Source organism: Cololabis saira, chromosome 1, assembly GCF_033807715.1.
Source record: "Cololabis saira isolate AMF1-May2022 chromosome 1, fColSai1.1, whole genome shotgun sequence".
In the NCBI taxonomy this organism is placed as follows: domain Eukaryota; kingdom Metazoa; phylum Chordata; class Actinopteri; order Beloniformes; family Belonidae; genus Cololabis; species Cololabis saira.
Window position 1 is genome coordinate 39,705,977 of NC_084587.1, and position 19,713 is coordinate 39,725,689.

A 19,713-nucleotide genomic window follows, 5' to 3' on the forward strand; every position below is an offset into this window, starting at 1 on the left:
GAGGGGGAGGGCAGTGTTGATATACAGTATATAAATGACATATACATAATATACATACAAATATCTTTTCTGGTCATACATGTTTAAGTATACCAATATGAAGTCATATACATGCAGTCAACTAGTAAACATACCTATTATGGGGAAAAAAGGAAGAAGAGAAAATTAAAAAAACATTCATACATACACCCAAACACACATATATACATATAAACAGAAATATATCTACATAAAAACATACACATGTACCCATTTATATATATAAATATATATATATATATATATAAATATATATATATATATATATATATATATATATATATATATATATGTGTGTGACAGGGTGGAGGAGCTGCAGCCACTCAGGCTGATGGGACACAGGTGTGGCCCGTCAGCCTCTCCACCCTTCCAGCCCTATAAGGGAGGAGCTACTGCTGAGAAGCTGGTCAGACTGAAGCTGAAGCTGCTGAGTGAAGCTGTGCTTGTGCACGTGTGGGTGTTCGCTTCTGGGTAAATAAAAGGGTTCTGCACTAAACTCCGTGTCCTCTCTATCCTGTCGGTCGGGCCCCGTGGCACTCGCCGTGCTGCAATATATATATATTTACACAAATAGATTTATAATAAGAACTAGAACATTTCAGGAAATTTTGATATGGGCATACCTTACTGCCCATTTGTCCCCTCTTGCTGCTTGTGGTTGTGTTCGAGTTGATTCTGGTTCTGTCTGAGGTGGTTGTGGTTGTGTTTGGGGTGGTCAATAATGGCCAATAATGGTTGTTTATGAACCCTATAAAAACAATGTGGTTCTGGTTGTGTTCACGGTTTCTGGTTCAGTTTAAGGTGGTTCTACATTCATTCCTATGCTCCAGTGGCGATTCCTCTAAGACTGCAAGGGAAGCTCAGCTTCTTCTAAAATGTAAAAAAATAAGTGGTCAAATATGTACTGTTGTGTTTACATTTCATTGACTATATATGCGCTAGAATGCGTTCACCTTTAGTTCAGAATCAGCCTTCTATCGCAGGTCACATACGCAACTTTCTTCTCATTCATTCCTGCAGCTTCACAGTAACAGTGCAGAAGCTCAGCGTCTATGGGAAGCATGGAGTGGGTTGTTCCACTGCAGCCAAACAGACCGTCATTGGATAAATGCTCGGTTTTGTCCCGCCCATCGGAAGCTCAGCTTCTCTGGGGGTCTATGGGGCAGTGGGCGTGGCCTCGGCTGGCTTGGATGCTGCACTTCTCCATGATCATTGGATGATCTGTCTGAGGCTGAATCCCTTTCTGATTGACAGCGAAATGAGCAAATCAGCGATCTTGAGATATAAACACTGCCGGAGAAGTTTTGTAGCTTCATTCCGTCATTCCGAGTTGATCTGGAGGGTTTGGATATCCTCGTAGTGACTTTTGTCTTTGTTAAAACGATAAGCGACACACTCAGCAACTTGTTTCTGGTGTTTGGAGACTGTATTGGTGTTATTGGAGACTGTGACTTCTGTTGCTCTACAGTTATTGTCCCCAACGAGCAGTGGGTGCTGCTGTGTGCCACTCCACCGTTGCAAAGCATTCACACTAGCCTTGCGCAGCAGCCCCAGCTAGCTAATGGCAGACAATTTGAACATTGTCGACCAGATTTTGGCGAACCCATTTGAAAGTCTTCCTTACGAGGAGAAATTGAAAGTTAAACAGCAGGGCAGATCAACACCTAAGGTTAATTTGGTGCAAAGAGTGGGGAAAAAAAAAAATTCAGATGTACAAAACTGTGCATACGCCCAAATCCACGCAGATTTCTCTGTACATCCCAATCAGCGTGGATTTGAGCGCACATGCGGGAGCACAACACTCCGCCCTGTCTCCTCCCTCAAATACATGTTTGAATATGATAATGAAGATAATTATCCATTAAAAACCGCTCATCCTAACAAGAAATGTGCAAAAAAAGGTAAAACAAATAAAAAAAAACATCGGCTGTGAGCTGGAATAAATAATTTATTTGGGGGCATTTCTTCCGATTTCAGGTGCATTGCATTATGGGTAATGCTGTTCTTTGCTTTATGTTGCGTTCCGTGAAGAGTTTTAGTTTTATTATGATCGTACGGGTTTGTGAATGTTTATGGGCAGCATTAGTGCATCATTACACTCTGCTTTTCTTGTTTGTATTTTAAGAACCGACACCAGAACTTAAATTGGTGGATGAAAAACGTCTCCTCGTTCCGCTTTATTGTCACGCGTATTATATACTGACGGATCAAGCCCAATGTACACGTGTATTGAGTTCTACACATTGTGGATGTCCGCGATCACCTCTCTCATAAGTATAACAATGTGAACAATATACATTTATATTTAAAACATGAAGCATCACGATCTGATTCCTCTGCTGCAGAAATAAAGACAACTTGTGCCAACGGGATTATCGAGGTGCAAATGTGAGAAATAAAGAACAAAGTTGCTTTAACTCGGAGTGTTGCATCCGCAGGAGGAGAGACCGGTCTTCCCGGTCCATCATCGAAGAAACACTTTCTGGATCCTGCAGCACCTGCAGCTGACCCGATATCAGACTCTGAAAGTTGCCTAAACATTCAATAAAAACTTTATTCATCATTGCTGAATCACATCAGTTTGTACCAACCAAACTTTCCGTGACATCTTAGTTTTATTTTAAAAACAACTTTACAGAACCGGTTTTTCGCTGCAAGATGTATTTTAATGTTTTTCTTTTCAGACACAGTTATGGGATGTTTTAGGATCTGGCTTTAATCTCCAGTAGTCATCCCATACGGTCGTCATGGTGACAGAGATGTCCGACCAATGGACAAAACCTCAGAAAAGTGCGTACACCAGCCTTAATGTGTGAGTGAAGGGCCGCAACTTTCCGCAAGAAATAGCCAAATTGGCCAAGCTAGATGCATATTTTGTTCGCCCTAATCCTCCTCCTGTGGGAGATGAACCACGTTGTTAGCAGCGATTCATCCCCGGGCCCCCGGGCGAGTTCTCGGAGCGCAAGGCTCGCCGAGTACCTTCAAGTAGTGGTGAGTAGGCCTACAATACAAATTGAATTTGAACTTTTTTGTGAATTTATGGGCCACCGTGCCAATTTTCCTACACTAGTGTCATTAGTTGAAGTGGATGTCAGATGGTGATTTCAGAGTAATATGGAGGCTCCGTGGTGCTGAACTCCTATAATGTCTGAAATGTATTCGTTTTATTAGGCTTTTTTTGTTGTTCTTGTGGTTTGTTGGACTTTGTCATGTTATATCATTATATGAAGTGGGTTTCCGCTATCTGTGGTGCTGATAAATACAATCAAAAGCGAGTCACAGGGGCGGACATTAAAGGTATTGTGACATAATTTTTTACATGCTTTTAACACTATTAAAAGTCTTGGCCAATATCCCTCAAATGTGTCTAAAAGGGTGCAACAAGAAAAACTTCACTCCAGTACTCCATGCCTGGCTTTTTTTATGACGGTGTTTTTTGCCTGTGAAAAACGCGTCCTTTTCCCCCTTTCCTGTCAATCATTGCCCCGCTCCTCCTCCAAACCCCCCCCCCCCCATCCTCCACTCCTCCTCTCCCCCAAACTCCCCGCACACAGCAGACAGTGGATCAATGGTATGTGATTTTGTCTTGCACATCGTCCACGGGCTGAGCCTCGATCAGACTCAGGCACTCAGGACTCAGGCACCCGACCGCAAGCGGTCTTCCGTACGCCACATTTCCCACGCCCGCCGCTCGGACGGGGATTCGGCGCTGAGCTCTTCCCTCTTCGCTCGCCGCTACTGAGCTGAGTTTCTTTTCCTGCGCTTAGTAATATGCTTATGCAGCGGGTTGTCTCGTCTGATCTGAGGTCGTAGGCGAAAAAAAAAGCAGAGCGCGGGTGGAGAGGAGAGACGTCTCTCTCCCTCCAGCCGGCTCCAATCGCCTCAGCGCTGATGGGCAGGGAGCTGGGTGGAGGGGGCGGTGATTTAGCCGCCCTTTACGTAACGGTCCGCCACCAAACCAGATGCGCCGTTTTTGCATAATTATGCGGAAAATCCCAGAAAGCACACAATACACTGAATGTTAAAAGTTAGTTTTTTTTTGGGTGTAATTGATGTCAAGACACCCAACAAAACACAAAAAAACAAGAAAAATGTGTTTTTCATGTCACAATACCTTTAAATTATATGTTACCCTGCTGCAAGTAAACATAATTATTCAGAAAAATTGTATTATTTTAACAAATTTGAGAATTATCTTTCACAATCTCTAATAGGCTATGTTCTGCTCTTACATCTGGTAATGCTTGTGTGTAGGCTATGATAATGAGACGGGTATTTTTGCAGCCTAGAGCCAGACGGGAGGTCATGAGACGAGAGGCTCCAGGTTGCAAAGGGCCCGGCTCTGATATGCCCCGCCCCCCGGCCCGGCTCTGATATGTTCTGCTGCTGATATATAAATATATATATATATATATATATATATATATATATATATATATATATATATATATATATATATATATATATATATATATATATGTGTGTATGTGTATATATATATACACACACATACATACAGTACAGACCAAAAGTTTGGACACACTTGTCATTCAAACAAATGAGGAAGTGTGTCCAAACTTTTAGTCTTTACTGTATATATATATATACAGTCACCCTCAGGCTCACTGCTCAGTGCGTTCAAGATGAAGTACTGAGTCCGAAATGTAGTCAGTCATAACCTAAAGGCCGTGAGTAGTCCAAATTTCCAGGAACCTTTCCCTGCTGGACAAAAGCTTGTGTCAAGTGGTTTAAACCCTCACCTTGACCTACCTGTTCCACATCATAGGAGAACTAATTATTAGGGCCCGAGCACTTACAGTGGGAAGGCCCTATTGTATCTGTAGGAATTTTTTCTTTCTTTCTTTCTTTCTTCCGACGAAATGAGGGCCCTTTTGCCCCCCTAAATGTGCCCCAAGTCACCAAATTTTGCACGCAAGCCAGGCCTGGCGAAAAAAACTGTTTTTTTTTGCGTACTGCAGATTTTGCTTCTGTTCACATACAGCATACTACATACTACATTTTGGCAAAATCAGTACATACTAGTAGTACAGTATGCGAGTTCGGAAACGGCCTCAGTCACCGCGTGACTTTGTCAGCCATCTTTTCTTTTGCCTCACCATGTGTAAAAACAGCCATCGTTACACACACACACACACACACACACACACACACACACACACACACACACACACACACACACACACACACACACACACACACACACACACACACACACACCTCCTCGGCGGTCCATCGTAGTCGAAGATGACGTAGCTTCCTTCTGGTGTGGTGTGTTGGGCAGTGGCTATCGGTGCTGGCGACGATGCCACTGTAGGTGACTATGAAGCCCAATTCTGGAGCCACAGATCCTGCCACAGTCAGGACATGTGAGGCCTGGGTCAGGAGGCTGAAGTGGTACTGGGACAGTATGTTGGTGTCGTCGTTGGCGCCGCACCGTCCGCTGCTGAGTGCGTCTCTCCTCAAGCTGTGAGACCCCTTCGTGGCATAAGGAACGCCAAAATGGCCGATCAGCTGCAGCTGACTCCAGATCACTGGGTTTGATGTTGCATCTCTTCAGGGTCTGTTTCAGCTGGTCTTTGTACCGCAGCTTTGGGCCACCGGGCTTCCTGTTTGCTGATAAAATCTGTCCATAAAGCACCTGACGAGGCAAGCGGCATCCAGGCATCCGGATGACATGACCAACCCATCGAAGTTGCCTCAGGGCTAGTGCTGCCTCTATACTGATGGACTCCGTGCGGTGGAGGATGTCAGTGTGCGGGACACGGTCCTGCCAAGTGATGCCAAGGATGCGCTGTAAGCATCTGATGTTGAATGCATCAAGGCGCCTGACGTGGCGTCGATAAACAGTCCAAGCTTCTGACCCATATAGCAGTGTAGACACGCACACTGCCCTGTAGACAGCAACTTTCGTCTGTGTTCGTAGATGGTTATTTTCAAAGACGCGAGAGCGCAGTCTGCCAAAGGAGTTGGAGGCTTGGTTGATGCGTGCTTGGATGTCATCATCTATTTGGCAGGAAGGGGTCAGCATGCTTCCGAGGTAGCAGAACTGCTGGACAGTCTTGAGGGGTGTGCCGCAGATGTTAAATACGGGGGGTGGAGGTCGCTCTTGTGTCATGATCTCTGTTTTGTGGATGTTAATCACAAGGCCGAGTGAGCCGTAAACAGAGGACATGGTGTCCAGGGCTTGTTGCATAGCAGCCGGGCTGTGGGCCAGGAGAGCACAATCGTCTGCGTATTGGAGCTCGTAGATGTTGCTAACCAGGGTCTTGGTCTTGGCCTGTAGGCGTCTTATGTTAAACAGGCTACCATCAAGGCGGAACTGAATTTTCACACCACCCTCTTCCTGGATGGATTTGTGGAAGAGGAGTGTGGCTGCCGTCAGGAAGAGATTGAAAATCACTGGGGCCAGCACACAGCCCTGCTTCACTCCAACCTTTACAGGGAAGGAGAGAGATTGCTGGCCGCCAACAAGCACAGATGCCTGCATGCCACTGTGGAACTGCTTCAGGATGCTGAGGAATTTGGGAGGAACACCAAACTTCTGCAGTATAGTCCAGAGGATCTCCCGGTCAACTGTATCAAAGGCCTTAGTGAGGTCTATGAAGGTTATGTAGAGGTCCTTGTTCTGCTCCCTACATTTCTCCTGCACTTGACGTGCAGTGAAAATCATATCCAGTGTGCTTCGGTTCTTTCGGAAGCCACACTGGGTCTCCGGGAGGATGTCCTCTGTGATGTGTGTTGTTAGGCGAAGCAGCATTAGTTTTGCAAGGATCTTGCCAGCAATAGAGAGCAAAGAGATGCCACGACTGTTACCACAGGATGACCTGTCTCCCTTCTTTTTGTAAATGGTGACGATGTTGCTGTCTTTCCATTCCTGGGGAAGTGTCTCACTTTGCCAGATCTTGCAGATAAGATGGTAGAGCTGTCGCAGTAAGAGGTAACCTCCTTTCTTGAAGACCTCGCCGGGAAGTCCATCAGGGCCAGGGCTTTTCTTGTTTTTGAGACTCCTGACTGCGGAGAGAACCTCAGTGAACTTGGGTGGTTCATCGAGAGAGGGAACTGATGGAAGTTCTGGGAGAGCATTGAGGACAGAGGGATCCGAGGGATTTATTTTATTCAGCAGGGAGTTGAAATGTTCGGCCCATCGTTCAAGGATCTGCTGTTTCTCCTTGAGCAGAACAGAACCGTCTGCGGATCTTACTGGCGCGATATTTTGCCTTTGTGGACCATACAGGGACTTAACAGCATCATAAAAAGCGAATGAGCTGTTATTGTCTGCATGCCTTTGGATTTCTTGGGCTTTTCTGAGCCACCATTCATTCTCCATGCTTCGAAGTTGTTTCTGAGTCTCACTGCGGATGGCTTTATAGTGAGAGAGGAGAAATGGAGAGTGGGGGTTGGAGAGCAGTGCGGCATGGGCTTTACGCTTGGCTCCAAGAAGCTCCTGTATATCAGTGGAGCTATTGTCGAACCAGTCTTGATGTGGTTTTTGCGTGAAACCGATGGTCTCTGAGGCAGCTTGATGTATTGCTGACTTCAGTTTTGCCCACTCGCTTTCAATATCAAGGACACTGTCATCCTCCTCCAGGGTGGCGAGCCTCTCTGCCAGCTTACTGCGGTAGCGGTCAACGCACTGTGGAGAGTCCAGAGCCCTGCAGTCGAGACGCTTCCGGGGCTGCTGTTTTTTGTGTGGTGGTCGAATTTTCAGCTTTAGACTGGATCTAATCAGCCGGTGATCAGTCCAGCATTCAGCCCCACGCATGGCCCGAGTTATACAGACATCATTCTGGTCCTGTTGCCGAGTGATGATGTAATCCAGTAAGTGCCAATGTTTTGACCGGGGATGCATCCATGATGTGATGTACTTCTGTTTCAGCTGAAATATGGTGTTTGTTAGGATCAGCTGATGCTCAGAGCACAGAGAAAGGAGTCGGAGACCATTGCTATTTATTTTCCCCGTCCCATGTCTTCCGATGACTTGTTTCCACAATTTTTCGTCAGTGCCTACACGGGCATTGAAATCGCCCATTAGGACAAGTTTGTCGGAGCCAGGGATTTTAGACAGTGTGGCATCAAGCGACTCATAGAAGGCATCTTTGGTGTTTTCGTCAGCATCCAATGTGGGGGCATAGGCACTGATTAAGGAAGCAAAGCGACCTTTCACTAGGGGGATACGCCAAGTCATAAGCCGTTCGCTGATGCCTTGAGGGGACTCAGAGATGTTACTGAGTAGCTTGCTTTTCACGGCAAAGCCAACTCCGCGGAGTCTACGTTCGCCCTCTGGGAGACCCTTCCAAAAGAAGGTGTAGCCTTCACCGACTTCTGTGAGTGAGTCTTCACCAGAAAACCGAGTCTCACTCAGTGCCGCAATGTCTATGTTATACCTCCTGAGTTCATGTGCAATGAGAGCAGTCCGTCTTCGAGGTCTCTCCGTCCCGTCTTGAGCATCAAGGAGGGTGCGGACATTCCAGGTAGCCAGCTTCATAGTCATAGACTTTGGTTTATTGTGGTTCTTTCGACCGCAGAAAAGGGATGCCTTGGTGGCTGCGGTAGGCCACCCAGGTATAAACGGAACAAACAATTTTTGAGTCACCTTTTCTAGACCCTTCCCCTTTAAGGGGTGAGCAGTGTGGACCCTAAATAGGGCTGCTCAGACGCACGGGATGCTGCCGAAGGAAGATGTTGTTCCAGTCCCATCCTCGCGACGACCATCAGGCCCGTGCCGCCTCTGTGCAGGATTCAAGCTAGAAGCTTCCAGTCACATCCTTGACCTGCCCCCGTCACTCTATCCTATCGCCAGAGGACTTCTATGGTGGAAGCCGAAGCCTGCGCTGCTAATTGATTTAGTGTGACGGATGGGGCGCGCAGTCCCTTCCCCCACAAGCTTGGCCACACCCACCCGGTTCCAGTGGCAAGAGTAAAGACTCGAGACGACCTTCAGGTGAGTGAGGTTGCAGGGGGCTGCCAGTGTCTCTGTTACCCAGAGTCTGCCTATGTGTGCCCCCGAGCACAGTGGTTGGATCGCCCTTGGTCTGGAACCTCCCCTTCAACCTTATCGCCATGGTTGGACCTACCAGGAGCCTGAGCTCCAGACGGCATCGCTCTCAGGTTCATTGGAACACGCAAGGTTCTCCACCACGACAAGGTGGCGATCCAAGGAGAACCCTTGGATTCTCCTTGGAACACACACACACACACACACACACACACACACACACGTATATAATCTGAAGTTTGTGTTAATGTTTAGTTAGTTGTTGTTTATGAGTAGTTTAGGCATCAGAATTTATTTTTTAAAGTGTTGTTTTATCATCTTTTTAACACTTGTGTAAATCAATTCTTATTAATTTGAATGAGAGAAGTTGTTTGTGTATTGCCTGTTGGCTGCAAAGGTCTGTGCTCAGACTCCTTCCTTCACTGTTATTCTGTAACGCCCACCCCCCCAGGTAGCAGACTGGCAAGTATGGAATAACAGCTATTTTGAGACTGATATTGCTGATAGTTATTATTTTCCTGATGAAGTCAGGTGGTGCCCCATTTTGATTAATTCATTTTGATAATTCATTTAGATAAGTAATCTACTTTATTTATTATTAATAATTGTTGAAGGCCAATTATTAATAACTATTTAATAACTGAACCAGCAACCCCTTTGCGGCACAACAAAATGCAGTTAACTTGTGAACTGAAAGCACTCTGATTGAGAGGTGTGTGTTGTTCAGCTCTCACATAAACTATGTTTGGTATTGTTTACAGCAGAAATCAGCTGATGATGTGTCACCAAAATTCCACTCAGGGCTTCTAAGGTTTCACTTTCATCTCAGCTGTTTAGCTGTCAGCTGGTCTCCAGCGAAGAGGGTGGGGTTAGGATCATCTACGTTCCTACCCTCATCTATGGTCACCAACTCCAGCAGGGGGACAATACAACCACCTGAAATGAGGTTCCTCCGCAGGGTAGCCTCAGACTCACTGTCAAGCACGATGGTGGAGGGATGCTGGTCTGGACCTGGACACCTGTCAGTCACATGTGATGGATGAAGCTTTACCGAAACTGGGTCACGTGATATGAAATGATCCCAAACACAGCAGCAGATCCACATCAGAACCATGAGGAATGAAAGAATCTGGGTTTTAAAACGACCTTCAGAAAGTTGTTGATAACTAAACACCTCAAAATCCCAACAAAGAGCAGGAATGTTGTCAAGACTTGCCTCTGCAGTGTCAATCAAAAGTGTGACACACCTCCTAACTTCAGAATGACGTCATATATGAGTGATTATCTATCATACTTGCGGATATCTTCAAACGCTGTACTTGAGACCAAAACCAGCACCATTCCGGTTCCACCCTCCTCCTGACCAATGTCGTGTAAAGTGACGTCTGGAAACTGAAACTTCAAGAAACAGATAAAAGAGCGCGCCCGGTGTCACGGAGATGCACACAACACAGACGAGAGATGGGGGTTCAAGGTCTCAGCAGTCTCCTGGATACCCGCAGGGAGGTCTACCAGGAAGTCCAGCTCCGGAGGACCCGGCTGGTGATCGACGGCAGCAACCTGGTGTGCCACCTGTACTACTCCTCAGGTGAGACGCGCATCACTAAAACTCCTCCGTCACCGACATACAAGGATTGCATAAGTTATCAGGAGTAGATTATAGAAACAAAAAGACCTGGTCCTTAGAATGGATGGAAGGCAGGTGATGGAGACACTCTTTGAAATGAGGGATGGCGAGGGAAAGAGCGTCAGCCTAAGATTCAAACCTGCGCTGCCTACAGGAGGACGGTGGTTGGATGCACAGATCTGATCAGGATAGGTGGAGGTTATGATAGCAGGTAAACCGGCTGACAGGCGTGTCAGTTACAGTTATTGTTTTATCTTTTAATGATTTTGAACGAGTAATTCATGCTTTTATCTCAACCCGTTTGGACTACTGTAATGCCCTCTATACTGGTGTCAACCAGACCTCACTTGCTCGCTTACAGTTAGTCCAAAACGCGGCTGCTCGTCTTTTAACAGGAACCCGCAAGCATGACCACATCACCCCCGTTCTGGCCTCCCTTCACTGGCTCCCTGTCTCTTTTAGAATTAATTTTAAAATACTATTGTTTGTTTTTAAGTCACTAAATGGGTTGGCACCAAAGTACATCTCGGACCTCCTACATGTGTACACTCCCTCGAGGTCTTTGAGGTCTTCTACTCAGTCGCGTCTCGTTGTTCCGAAAACAAGGCAAAAAACCAGGGGCGACCGTGCCTTTTCAGTTTTAGCCCCTAAGCTTTGGAACGAGCTACCTCCCCACATTAAAATGGCCCCCACAGTAGAAATTTTTAAATCTCGTCTTAAAACTTATTTTTATTCCTTGGCTTTTAATCCAGCGTGAGAGTTGTGTGGTCTCTGTCCTGTCTTTTATGTCGTGCTTTTATGTGCTCTTATCTATTTTACTCTGTTTTTAGCTTTTTACTATTTTTATCATGTTTTATTTTACTCATTGTGCAGCACTTTGTTAACCTTGTTGTTTTTAAAATGTGCTATACAAATAAAGTGGATTGGATTGGATTGGAGTTACTGGACCTGTTTGCTCCGCTCATCCGTGCGGTATTTAGACTAACCGGTAAAGCCAGTATGGCTTCAGTACTTTCATACTTCAAATGGACTTCCCTAGGGATGGGAATCGAGAACCGGTTCTTGTTGAGAACCGGTTCCCAGTGTTTCAATTCCTTCCTTCCTTCCTTCCTTCCTTCCTTCCTTCCTTCCTTCCTTCCTTCCTTCCTTCCTTCCTTCCTTCCTTCCTTCCTTCCTTCCTTCCTTCCTTCCTTCCTTCCTTCCTTCCTTCCTTCCTTCCTTCCTTCCTTCCAACCTTTCTGTGACCTCTTAGTTTTATTTTAAGACAACTTCGCAGAACCGGTTCTTCGCTGCAAAATGTATTTTAATGTTTTTCTGTCCAGACACAGTTATGGGATGTTTTAGGATCTGGATTTTATCTCGAGTAGTCGTCCCATACGGTCGTCATGGTGACAAAGATGTCCGACCTGTCAGCAGCTCCAGCTGAAAGCATAATGTTGGTCTGAACCGGAGCAGCTGGTCCAGTTCAGGGCAGAGATCCAGAAGGATCCTCTTGGTGACCTAAACCAACTGATGGTCCAGTCTTAGTCCTGGACCAGCAGATCGGTGTGATCTGATGCATCAGCAGGTTCCTCTAACGGAGCCAAGGCTGCCATCGGGATTTACGGGTTCCATCGTTGAGCTCCTGCCTTTAGTTGTATGTTCAGATCATGTGGTTGATTGTGTGATTGTTGCAGCTTTACTCTTGTGTAACTTATCTGATGATGTGGGGACTGTCGTGTCCTTCATGTGGTCGTGAACTTATTGTGGACGTCACGTTTCCTCATATTCTGCACTTCACTGCATCACCAGTGAGTGTCACCAACGGACAAAACCTCAGAAAATTACATACCCCAGCCTTGGTGTGTGCGTGAAAGACTGCAACTTTCTACGTTCAAATCATTCTTTGTATATCCGACCGTGAGCATAGAAAGTGGCGTACACACGTTTTTTGTGCGCTGCACGTTTTGTACATGAGGCCCCTGGTCTTAGAGAGTCCAAATGTCCACAGAGTCCATAGCTGCTGGATGACTGCTTGTGTTGTTGCCAGGTTTGGACCAGAATTGCGGTGGGGAGTACGCATCGTTCGAAGACCTCATCGAGAGGTTCATCTCAGCGCTCAGGACCTGCGAGGTCAAGCCGTATGTGGTTCTGGATGGACCAGACCCCACAGACAGGAAGCTGGAAACGGTGACGATGAGAGCTGAGAATTTAATCCAGAGAGCCCACCAGGCAGCGGAGACCGGTAAGAGAAAGGGAATCCTCCCACAGATGGTCAAGATGGTCTTCAAACAGACTCTGATCCGACGGCGGGTTCCGGTGGCCCACTGCTTCGGGGAGGCTGACCAGGAGGTAGCTGCCCTCGCTGCTGAATGGAACTGCCCTGTGCTTTCCAACGATGGGGACTTCTTCATCTTTGACCTCCCTGCAGGGTTTCTGCCTATCACTCACTTCCGCTGGAAGGAGGTGAAGGCCGGCCCACGCAGCTACATTACCTGTAAGAGCTACACAACCTCTTGCTTCTGCAACGTCTTCCGGATCCAGCGCCAGCTCCTGCCCACCTTCGCTGCCTTGGCCGGTAATGACTACGTGAAGCTGAAGATGGTCAACTGGACTCAGTTTGCCCCAGCGGGAAGCAAGACCTCGTATCACCTGGAGGGGCTACTCTGCTGGCTGAGGGACTTCCAGCAGTCTGAGGACGCCGAGGAGGCGGCGCTGGGGCTGATGGGAGAGCTGGACACGAAGAGGAGAGAAGAGGTCCGGAGAGGACTGTATGAGGGGATGAAGGAGTACAAACCTCATCAGAGTTGCCTAAAACAGTTCTTCGACCACAGGGTGCCACCCCTGTTCCAGGTAGTACACGTCACTTTGTGAAATCATATTTTTATTAATGCATTTTAATTATTAGTATTTCTCACATATAATTTCATGAAAGTCGTCTATTCAGGTGCAACAACTCACAGATTAAAGCCACGTTAGAGAAGCCTTCTGAGAACTGAGCCACCGACGATACCGCACCAAGGAGGGGGGGGCCCCCCCTTTTTTTTCCTTAATATTTTTATCTCAGATTTTTTCCCATTTTAGTACCCAGTGCTCCTACCTTAGTCAGTCCTGAGCATTGCTCCCTCTACCAACCCCGGGAGGTCCCTGCACTGAGCTCAAGTCTCCTCCTTACTTGAGGAGTGAGCAGGCCGCTTCTTTTCACCAGACAGGGTGGGGCTTCTCTGAGCAGACGTAGCGCATGGAAATATCACGTTATTCTGGACAGATCCCCCCCCACCCCACTGGGTGCCCCGGCTGGCCAGAGGGGGCAGTGTATAGTCCAGGACTGCTGCATTTTTTTGTGGGTAGCTCACATTAGCTACCAGGGGAACACAGGGAGAACATGCAAACTCCACACAGAAAGGCCCTTTCGCCAACCCCACCCAGGGTGTGGGTGTGAAATCATGGGGGAACTTACGGCTGCACTACCAGCTGCGCCACCGTGAATGTGCTTCCCTTGTAGGAAGGCTGGTGGTCCGTGTGAGTCTTCGTCTGCTGCCAAGACCGACTACCGACTACATTGGGGGTGTTTTAAACTGTTGTCTCCAGCAGGGATCTGGTCTTGTTCCAGACTGGGCCGGTCTGGCTCTGACGCAGACCCGGCTCACCCCGAACATCTTGGACGTGCTGCTGCTGCAGAGGATGTTCCTGGGCATCGCCGTGGAGCCCCGGGACTGGCCCAGCGTGTATGTGATCTCCAGGCCAATCCGGCAGATTATGTACGGGCTGCTGTTGGGCAGAGAGACGTCACTGCAGGTGACGGAGCGAGACCGGGTCGATTCGCAGCTGATATACGTACCGGTCCGACCAGCCTTTAGTGAAACCAGCAAGCGACTCAGACTTAGCTCGCTGCATGAGGTGACGCTTCTTTCTTCCAGGTTACAGGACACAATAATAACGTTGCATATGAATAAACAAGTGTCAGAGAATCATTTTAGCTCTTTGGAGGTTATTCTTTTCACATTTTATGATAAACGATTGATTGCCTGAAGTTTTACCATCTCGTCATCTCCTCCTGCATCTTGGCGGCACCAGGCGGAGCTCTCTGAGCGTCTGCTGGTCCTACTGGAAACTCTGGGTGTGATTGAGGACTCTCTGAGCCTCCTTCCCACTCAGCTGAAGCTCCCGGTGGCCGTCACCTGCTTCTGGCTGCAGATGGCTGAGCCTCCTCCAGACCTGACCCTGCTGAAGGCGCTGCTGCTGGGAATGAGCATGGGAGTCGTAACCAGACCCAAAGCAGGTAAACGGGACCGGATCAGGCAACAAAACTGCAGTAGAACTTAATGAGATGGCAGGATAAACATTCAATCCATATCCAAGTAGCCCCTCCTTGAACCGCCACCTTATTGTGGTGGAGGGGTTTGGGTTGCCCGAATGATCCTAGGAGCTATGCTGTCGGGGGGCATTATGCCCCTAGTAGGGTCTCCCATTGCAAGCTGGTCCTAAGTTACGGGCCAAACTAAGTGTGGTTCACAAGTCAAACAGAAAGGCTAAGAGAAAAATCAGGGACCGTTACGTCACCCAGATTGGCATCATTGGGTCCCTCCCTGGAGGCAGATATGGGGTTGGGGGTTAAAGGCAAGTGCCTTGTGGCTGGGTCTTTGCACATCGGACCCGGTTTGTCTCAGCCCGGAATGGCAACGTGGGCCCGCCATTAAGCAGTCTCACCACCCGCAGGAAGAACCATGACAGGCTGGTGCCATGTGGTCTGGGTAACAGTCATGGCGGGGTGCCCCAACGACCCAATCCCTGGACCAAAACCCTTTCAGTAGGGACATGGAATGTCACCTTGCTGGGGGGGAAGGAGCCGGAGCTTGTGTGTGAGGTTGAGAGATACCAGCTAGAGATAGTCGGGCTCACCTCCACACATGGCTCTGGAACCCAGCTCCTTGAAACGGGCTGTACCCTCCACTACTCTGGAGTTGCCCAGGGTGAGAGGCAGCGAGCTGGTTTGGGCTTGTTTATAGCCCCCCAGTTCAGACGCAATGTGTTGGAGTTCACCCTGGTGAACGAGAGGGTCGCTTCCCTGCGCCTTCAGGTCGGGAAAAGGTCTCTCACTGTTGTTGCGCCTACGGGCCGAACAGCATAGTACCTGGGAGGAGTACTTGATGGTGCTTCAACTGGGGACTCCATTGTTCTACTGGGGGGCTTCAATGTTGGCAATGACAGTGATACCTGGAGAGGCGTGATTGGGAGGAACGGCCATAACAAACACCATGTTCAAGCATAAGGGTGTCCATCAGTGCACAGGGCACCAGGACACCCTAGACCAGAGATCAATGATCAACTTTGTTGTTGTTTTTTTAATCTGATCTTCGGCCGTTTGTCTTGGACACTCAGGTGATCACCACATGGTGGTGAGTTGGATGCAGAGGAGGCAGAGGAGGAAGTTGGACAGACCGGGCAGACCCAAACAGACTGTGAGGGTCTGTTAGGAATGTCTGGCCGAGTCCTCTGTCAGGGAAGTCTTCAACTCTCATCTCCGAGAGAACTTCTCTCAGATCTCGGGGGAGGCGGGGGACATTGAGTCCGAGTGGACCATGTTCTCTGCCTCCATTGTCGACGCGGCGGCTCGAAGTTGTGGACGCAGGGTCTCCAGGGCCTGCTGTGGCAGCCTACCCCAGAGCTCGGTGGTGGACACCGGAAATAAAGGATGTCGTCAGTCCTACTGGGCAATGTTAGCCTGTGAGACTCCTAATGCAGTAGATAGGTACCGGCAGGTCAAGCTAACCGCAGCTCGGGCAGTCCTGGATGCAAAAACTTGGGTCTGGGAGGGGTTCGGGGAGGCCATGGAAGACCGACTTTCCTGTCCGGCGTCTCGGGAAGGGGAAGCAGTACTCTGCCAAAACCGTTTACGATGCGGGTGAAGAACTGTTGACCTCGACCGGGAACATTGTCGGACGGTGGAAGGAAAAAACTTTGAGGATCTCCTCAATTCGACTGAAATGCCTTCCGTTGAGGAAGCAGAGACTGTGGACCCGGGGATGTGCTCATCCATCACCCAAGCCAAGGTCACTGAGGTGGTTCATAAGCTCCTTAGTGGTACCGGTGATGGATGAGATCCGCCCTGAGTACCTCCAGTCTCTGGATGTCGTAGGGCTGTCTTGGTTGAAACGCCTCTGCGACATTGCATGGAGGAAGGGGACAGTGCCGCTGGAGTGGCAAACCGGGGTGGTGGTCCCTCTTTTTAAAAAGGGGGACTGGAGAGTGTGTTCCAACTATAGGGGGATCACACTTTTCAGCCTCCCCGGGAAAGTCTACGCCCGGGTACTGGAGAGGAGAATATGGCCGATAGTTGAACCTCGGATTCAGGAGGAACAATGCAGTTTTGGTCCAGGTCGTGGAACACTGGACCAGCTCTACACCCTCTGCAGGGTGCTTGAGGGTTCATGGGAATTTGCCCAACCAGTCCACATGGGTTTTGTGGATCTGCAGAAGACATTTGTGTCCCTCGTGCCATTCTGTGGGGGGGGCTCAGTGAGTCTGGGGTCCGGAGCCCTCTATTAAGGGCTGTCCTGTCTCTATATGATCGGAGCAGGAGTCTGGTTCGCATTTGCGGCAGTAGGTCAGACTTGTTTCCGGTGCATGTTGGACTTCGGCAGGGCTGCCCGGTCCTGTTCATAATTTTTATGGAAAGGATTTCTAGGCGTAGCCAGGGACCGGAGGGGATAAGTTTGGTAACCACACAATTTCATCTCTGCTTTTTGCAGATGATGTTGTCCTGTTGGCTTCACCAGACCAGGGGCCTCATGTACTAAGAGTGAGTGGATTTCAACGTGAAACCGTGCGTGGAATTTACACCTGTCAGCAGCTCCAGCTGAAAGCATCATGTTGGTCCGAACCGGAGCAGCTGGTCCAGTTCAGGGCAGAGATTCAGAAGGATCCTCTTGGTACCTAAACCAGCTGATGGTCCAGTCTTAGTCCTGGACCAGCAGATCCAGACTAAACCAGCTGATGGTCCAGTCTTAGTCCTGGACCAGCAGATCCAGACTAAACCAGCTGATGGTCCAGTCTTAGTCCTGGACCAGCAGATCCAGACTAAATCAGCTGATAGTCCAGTCTTAGTCCTGGTTCAGCAGATCGGTGTGATCTGATGCATCAGCAGGGTCCTCTAACGGAGCCAAAGCTGCCATCGGGATTTGCGGGTTTCATCATTGAGCTCCTGCCTTTAGTTGTATGTTCAGATCATGTGGTTGATTATGAGATTGTTGCAGCTCCACTCTTGTGTAACTTATCTGGTGATGTCGGGACTGTCCGTCACTCGGGAGGAGCTCGGAGTCGACGCTCCTCCACATTGAGAGGAATCAGCTGAGGTGGCGGACCTCCGTGTTTCTGGATTGATGCATCAGTGATGACGGGTGTCTCTGTTCTGCAGCATCTCAGATGGGAAATCACTGCGGTGCAAAGAAGCTGGATGTGGGCGTGGTCTATGCCTTCAACCAATGGCAGGCGTGCCTGAAGGACAGCGTCCACCTCAACCAGCTGCTGGGCTTCCCTCTGCTGGAGCCGGAGATCGCACGGTGAGACTTTAACCAGTTCCAGTCGTATTTCTGACGAGTAGTCGTGTCTCTTCAGGGTCGTCTGTTGCTCACGTCCAAACGTTTGTTTTTTTATATTTTGCTGCCATCAAATTCAATATGAGCTAATATTTGTTATGAAATGGTTAAGTGTTTCTTAACTTTTTTGGTTTTCTATTGTAAAATATCGTGGTCTGTCTGACGTGATGACGCAGCACCATCGGCCTGAAGATGAGACGTTGTTGTTGTCCAGGTTGTATCAGGGGACGACGGTCCACCAGCTGGTGGACAGGATGAGGAGCGGAGAGAGGCCGGAGGCCATCCTGATGAATGACAGGACCAGCGTAGAGCAGTACCAAAGTATGCTGTCTGTGGTCCAGTTACACACTCACAGAGCTCCGGCGGCCCGGGAGAACCAGCAGAGAGCGGAAGCCGGCCGCTCCTCTGATGGAGACAGGTTCTGATCATGATGGTTGATGAATAACCTTTTATCTGCACTGGGGTCTGGTTTTGCTGGTTTATGGGGACAGTTCAGGTTCTGGTTCTGTTTAAATTATTTAAAAATCTGCTTTTTACCTGTTATAGGTCAGATTCTTTTGTATTACATATTTTTATCTGGGGACAACAAAGACCCACAAGCCTGGCCAGGGCTACGCCGCGCCCCCAGGAGTGGGCCCCCGCCGCTGTCAGAGCCCCCAGGGTGGAGCGGGACATGGTACAAACAGTCCTCCATTCACACCCACGACAAAGAACATATGAACCTGAGAATGAGTCCCCCAGCTGCCACGCCCATCCGAGAACTCCCCAGCAGGGAGGTCCACACAGTGGACACCCCCGAAGACCCAGAGTCCCCACAGACGCCGGGGCAAGTTCTCCAACGACAACTTCCCAAGGCAGCAATGCCCCCCCAGCACAGGCAGCCACCCCCCACCCAGGCAGAGGCCAGCCCCCAACACGGAAGCTACAGGCCCACATCCCAGCCCGCACCAGAATGGTCAGGAGAGTCGCTTAAGGCAAGTGGACGCCACCCAGGCCATTCCCAACCCCCACACCTGCCTTCATGAGGTAACACCCCTCATAGACCACCAACCAAAGTCCCCACCAGGCCAAGGACAGAGCTCCACCGCGATGACCCCCCACTCCCCGGCCCCAAGGGCCACTAGAAGCCCGTATCCCAGCACTCCAAGTCAACCCCTGATTCCCAGAGTTACAAGATCACCCACCTGACCCCACTAGGTGATGAAGCCAATAAACAGGGAGAGAATTCAGCTCCGCTGAATGCTGTTTAGTGGAAGCAGACGATATCTCTTACTGATATGATCTGACAGAAGATTCCTAAATTGATTAATACATAGATTAGACTTTTGTTTCCAGTTCATAGGAATGGTCTTCTTTGCGATACATAAGGCAGTGAGAACCAAGTGAGCCAAGTTAGGTTCCATGGGGATGTCACCCAGGTGACCTAGTATGCATAGTGTGGGGCACACAGGAAT

The 19,713-nt window shown here is 48.8% G+C and overlaps 1 protein-coding gene across 1 annotated transcript; it reads left to right on the top strand.

Moving 5' to 3' along the window:
• Positions 1-10,516: 10,516 nt before the first annotated feature.
• On the top strand, positions 10,517-18,934 carry LOC133452972 (protein asteroid homolog 1-like). Its single transcript, XM_061732754.1, has 7 exons — positions 10,517-10,643; positions 12,712-13,523; positions 14,253-14,561; positions 14,739-14,921; positions 16,736-16,751; positions 18,079-18,223; positions 18,474-18,934. Exons 1-7 carry the CDS (start codon positions 10,517-10,519, stop codon positions 18,682-18,684), a joined length of 1,803 nt encoding a protein of 600 aa, XP_061588738.1. The 3' UTR covers positions 18,685-18,934.
• The last annotated feature ends 779 nt before the right edge of the window (positions 18,935-19,713 follow it).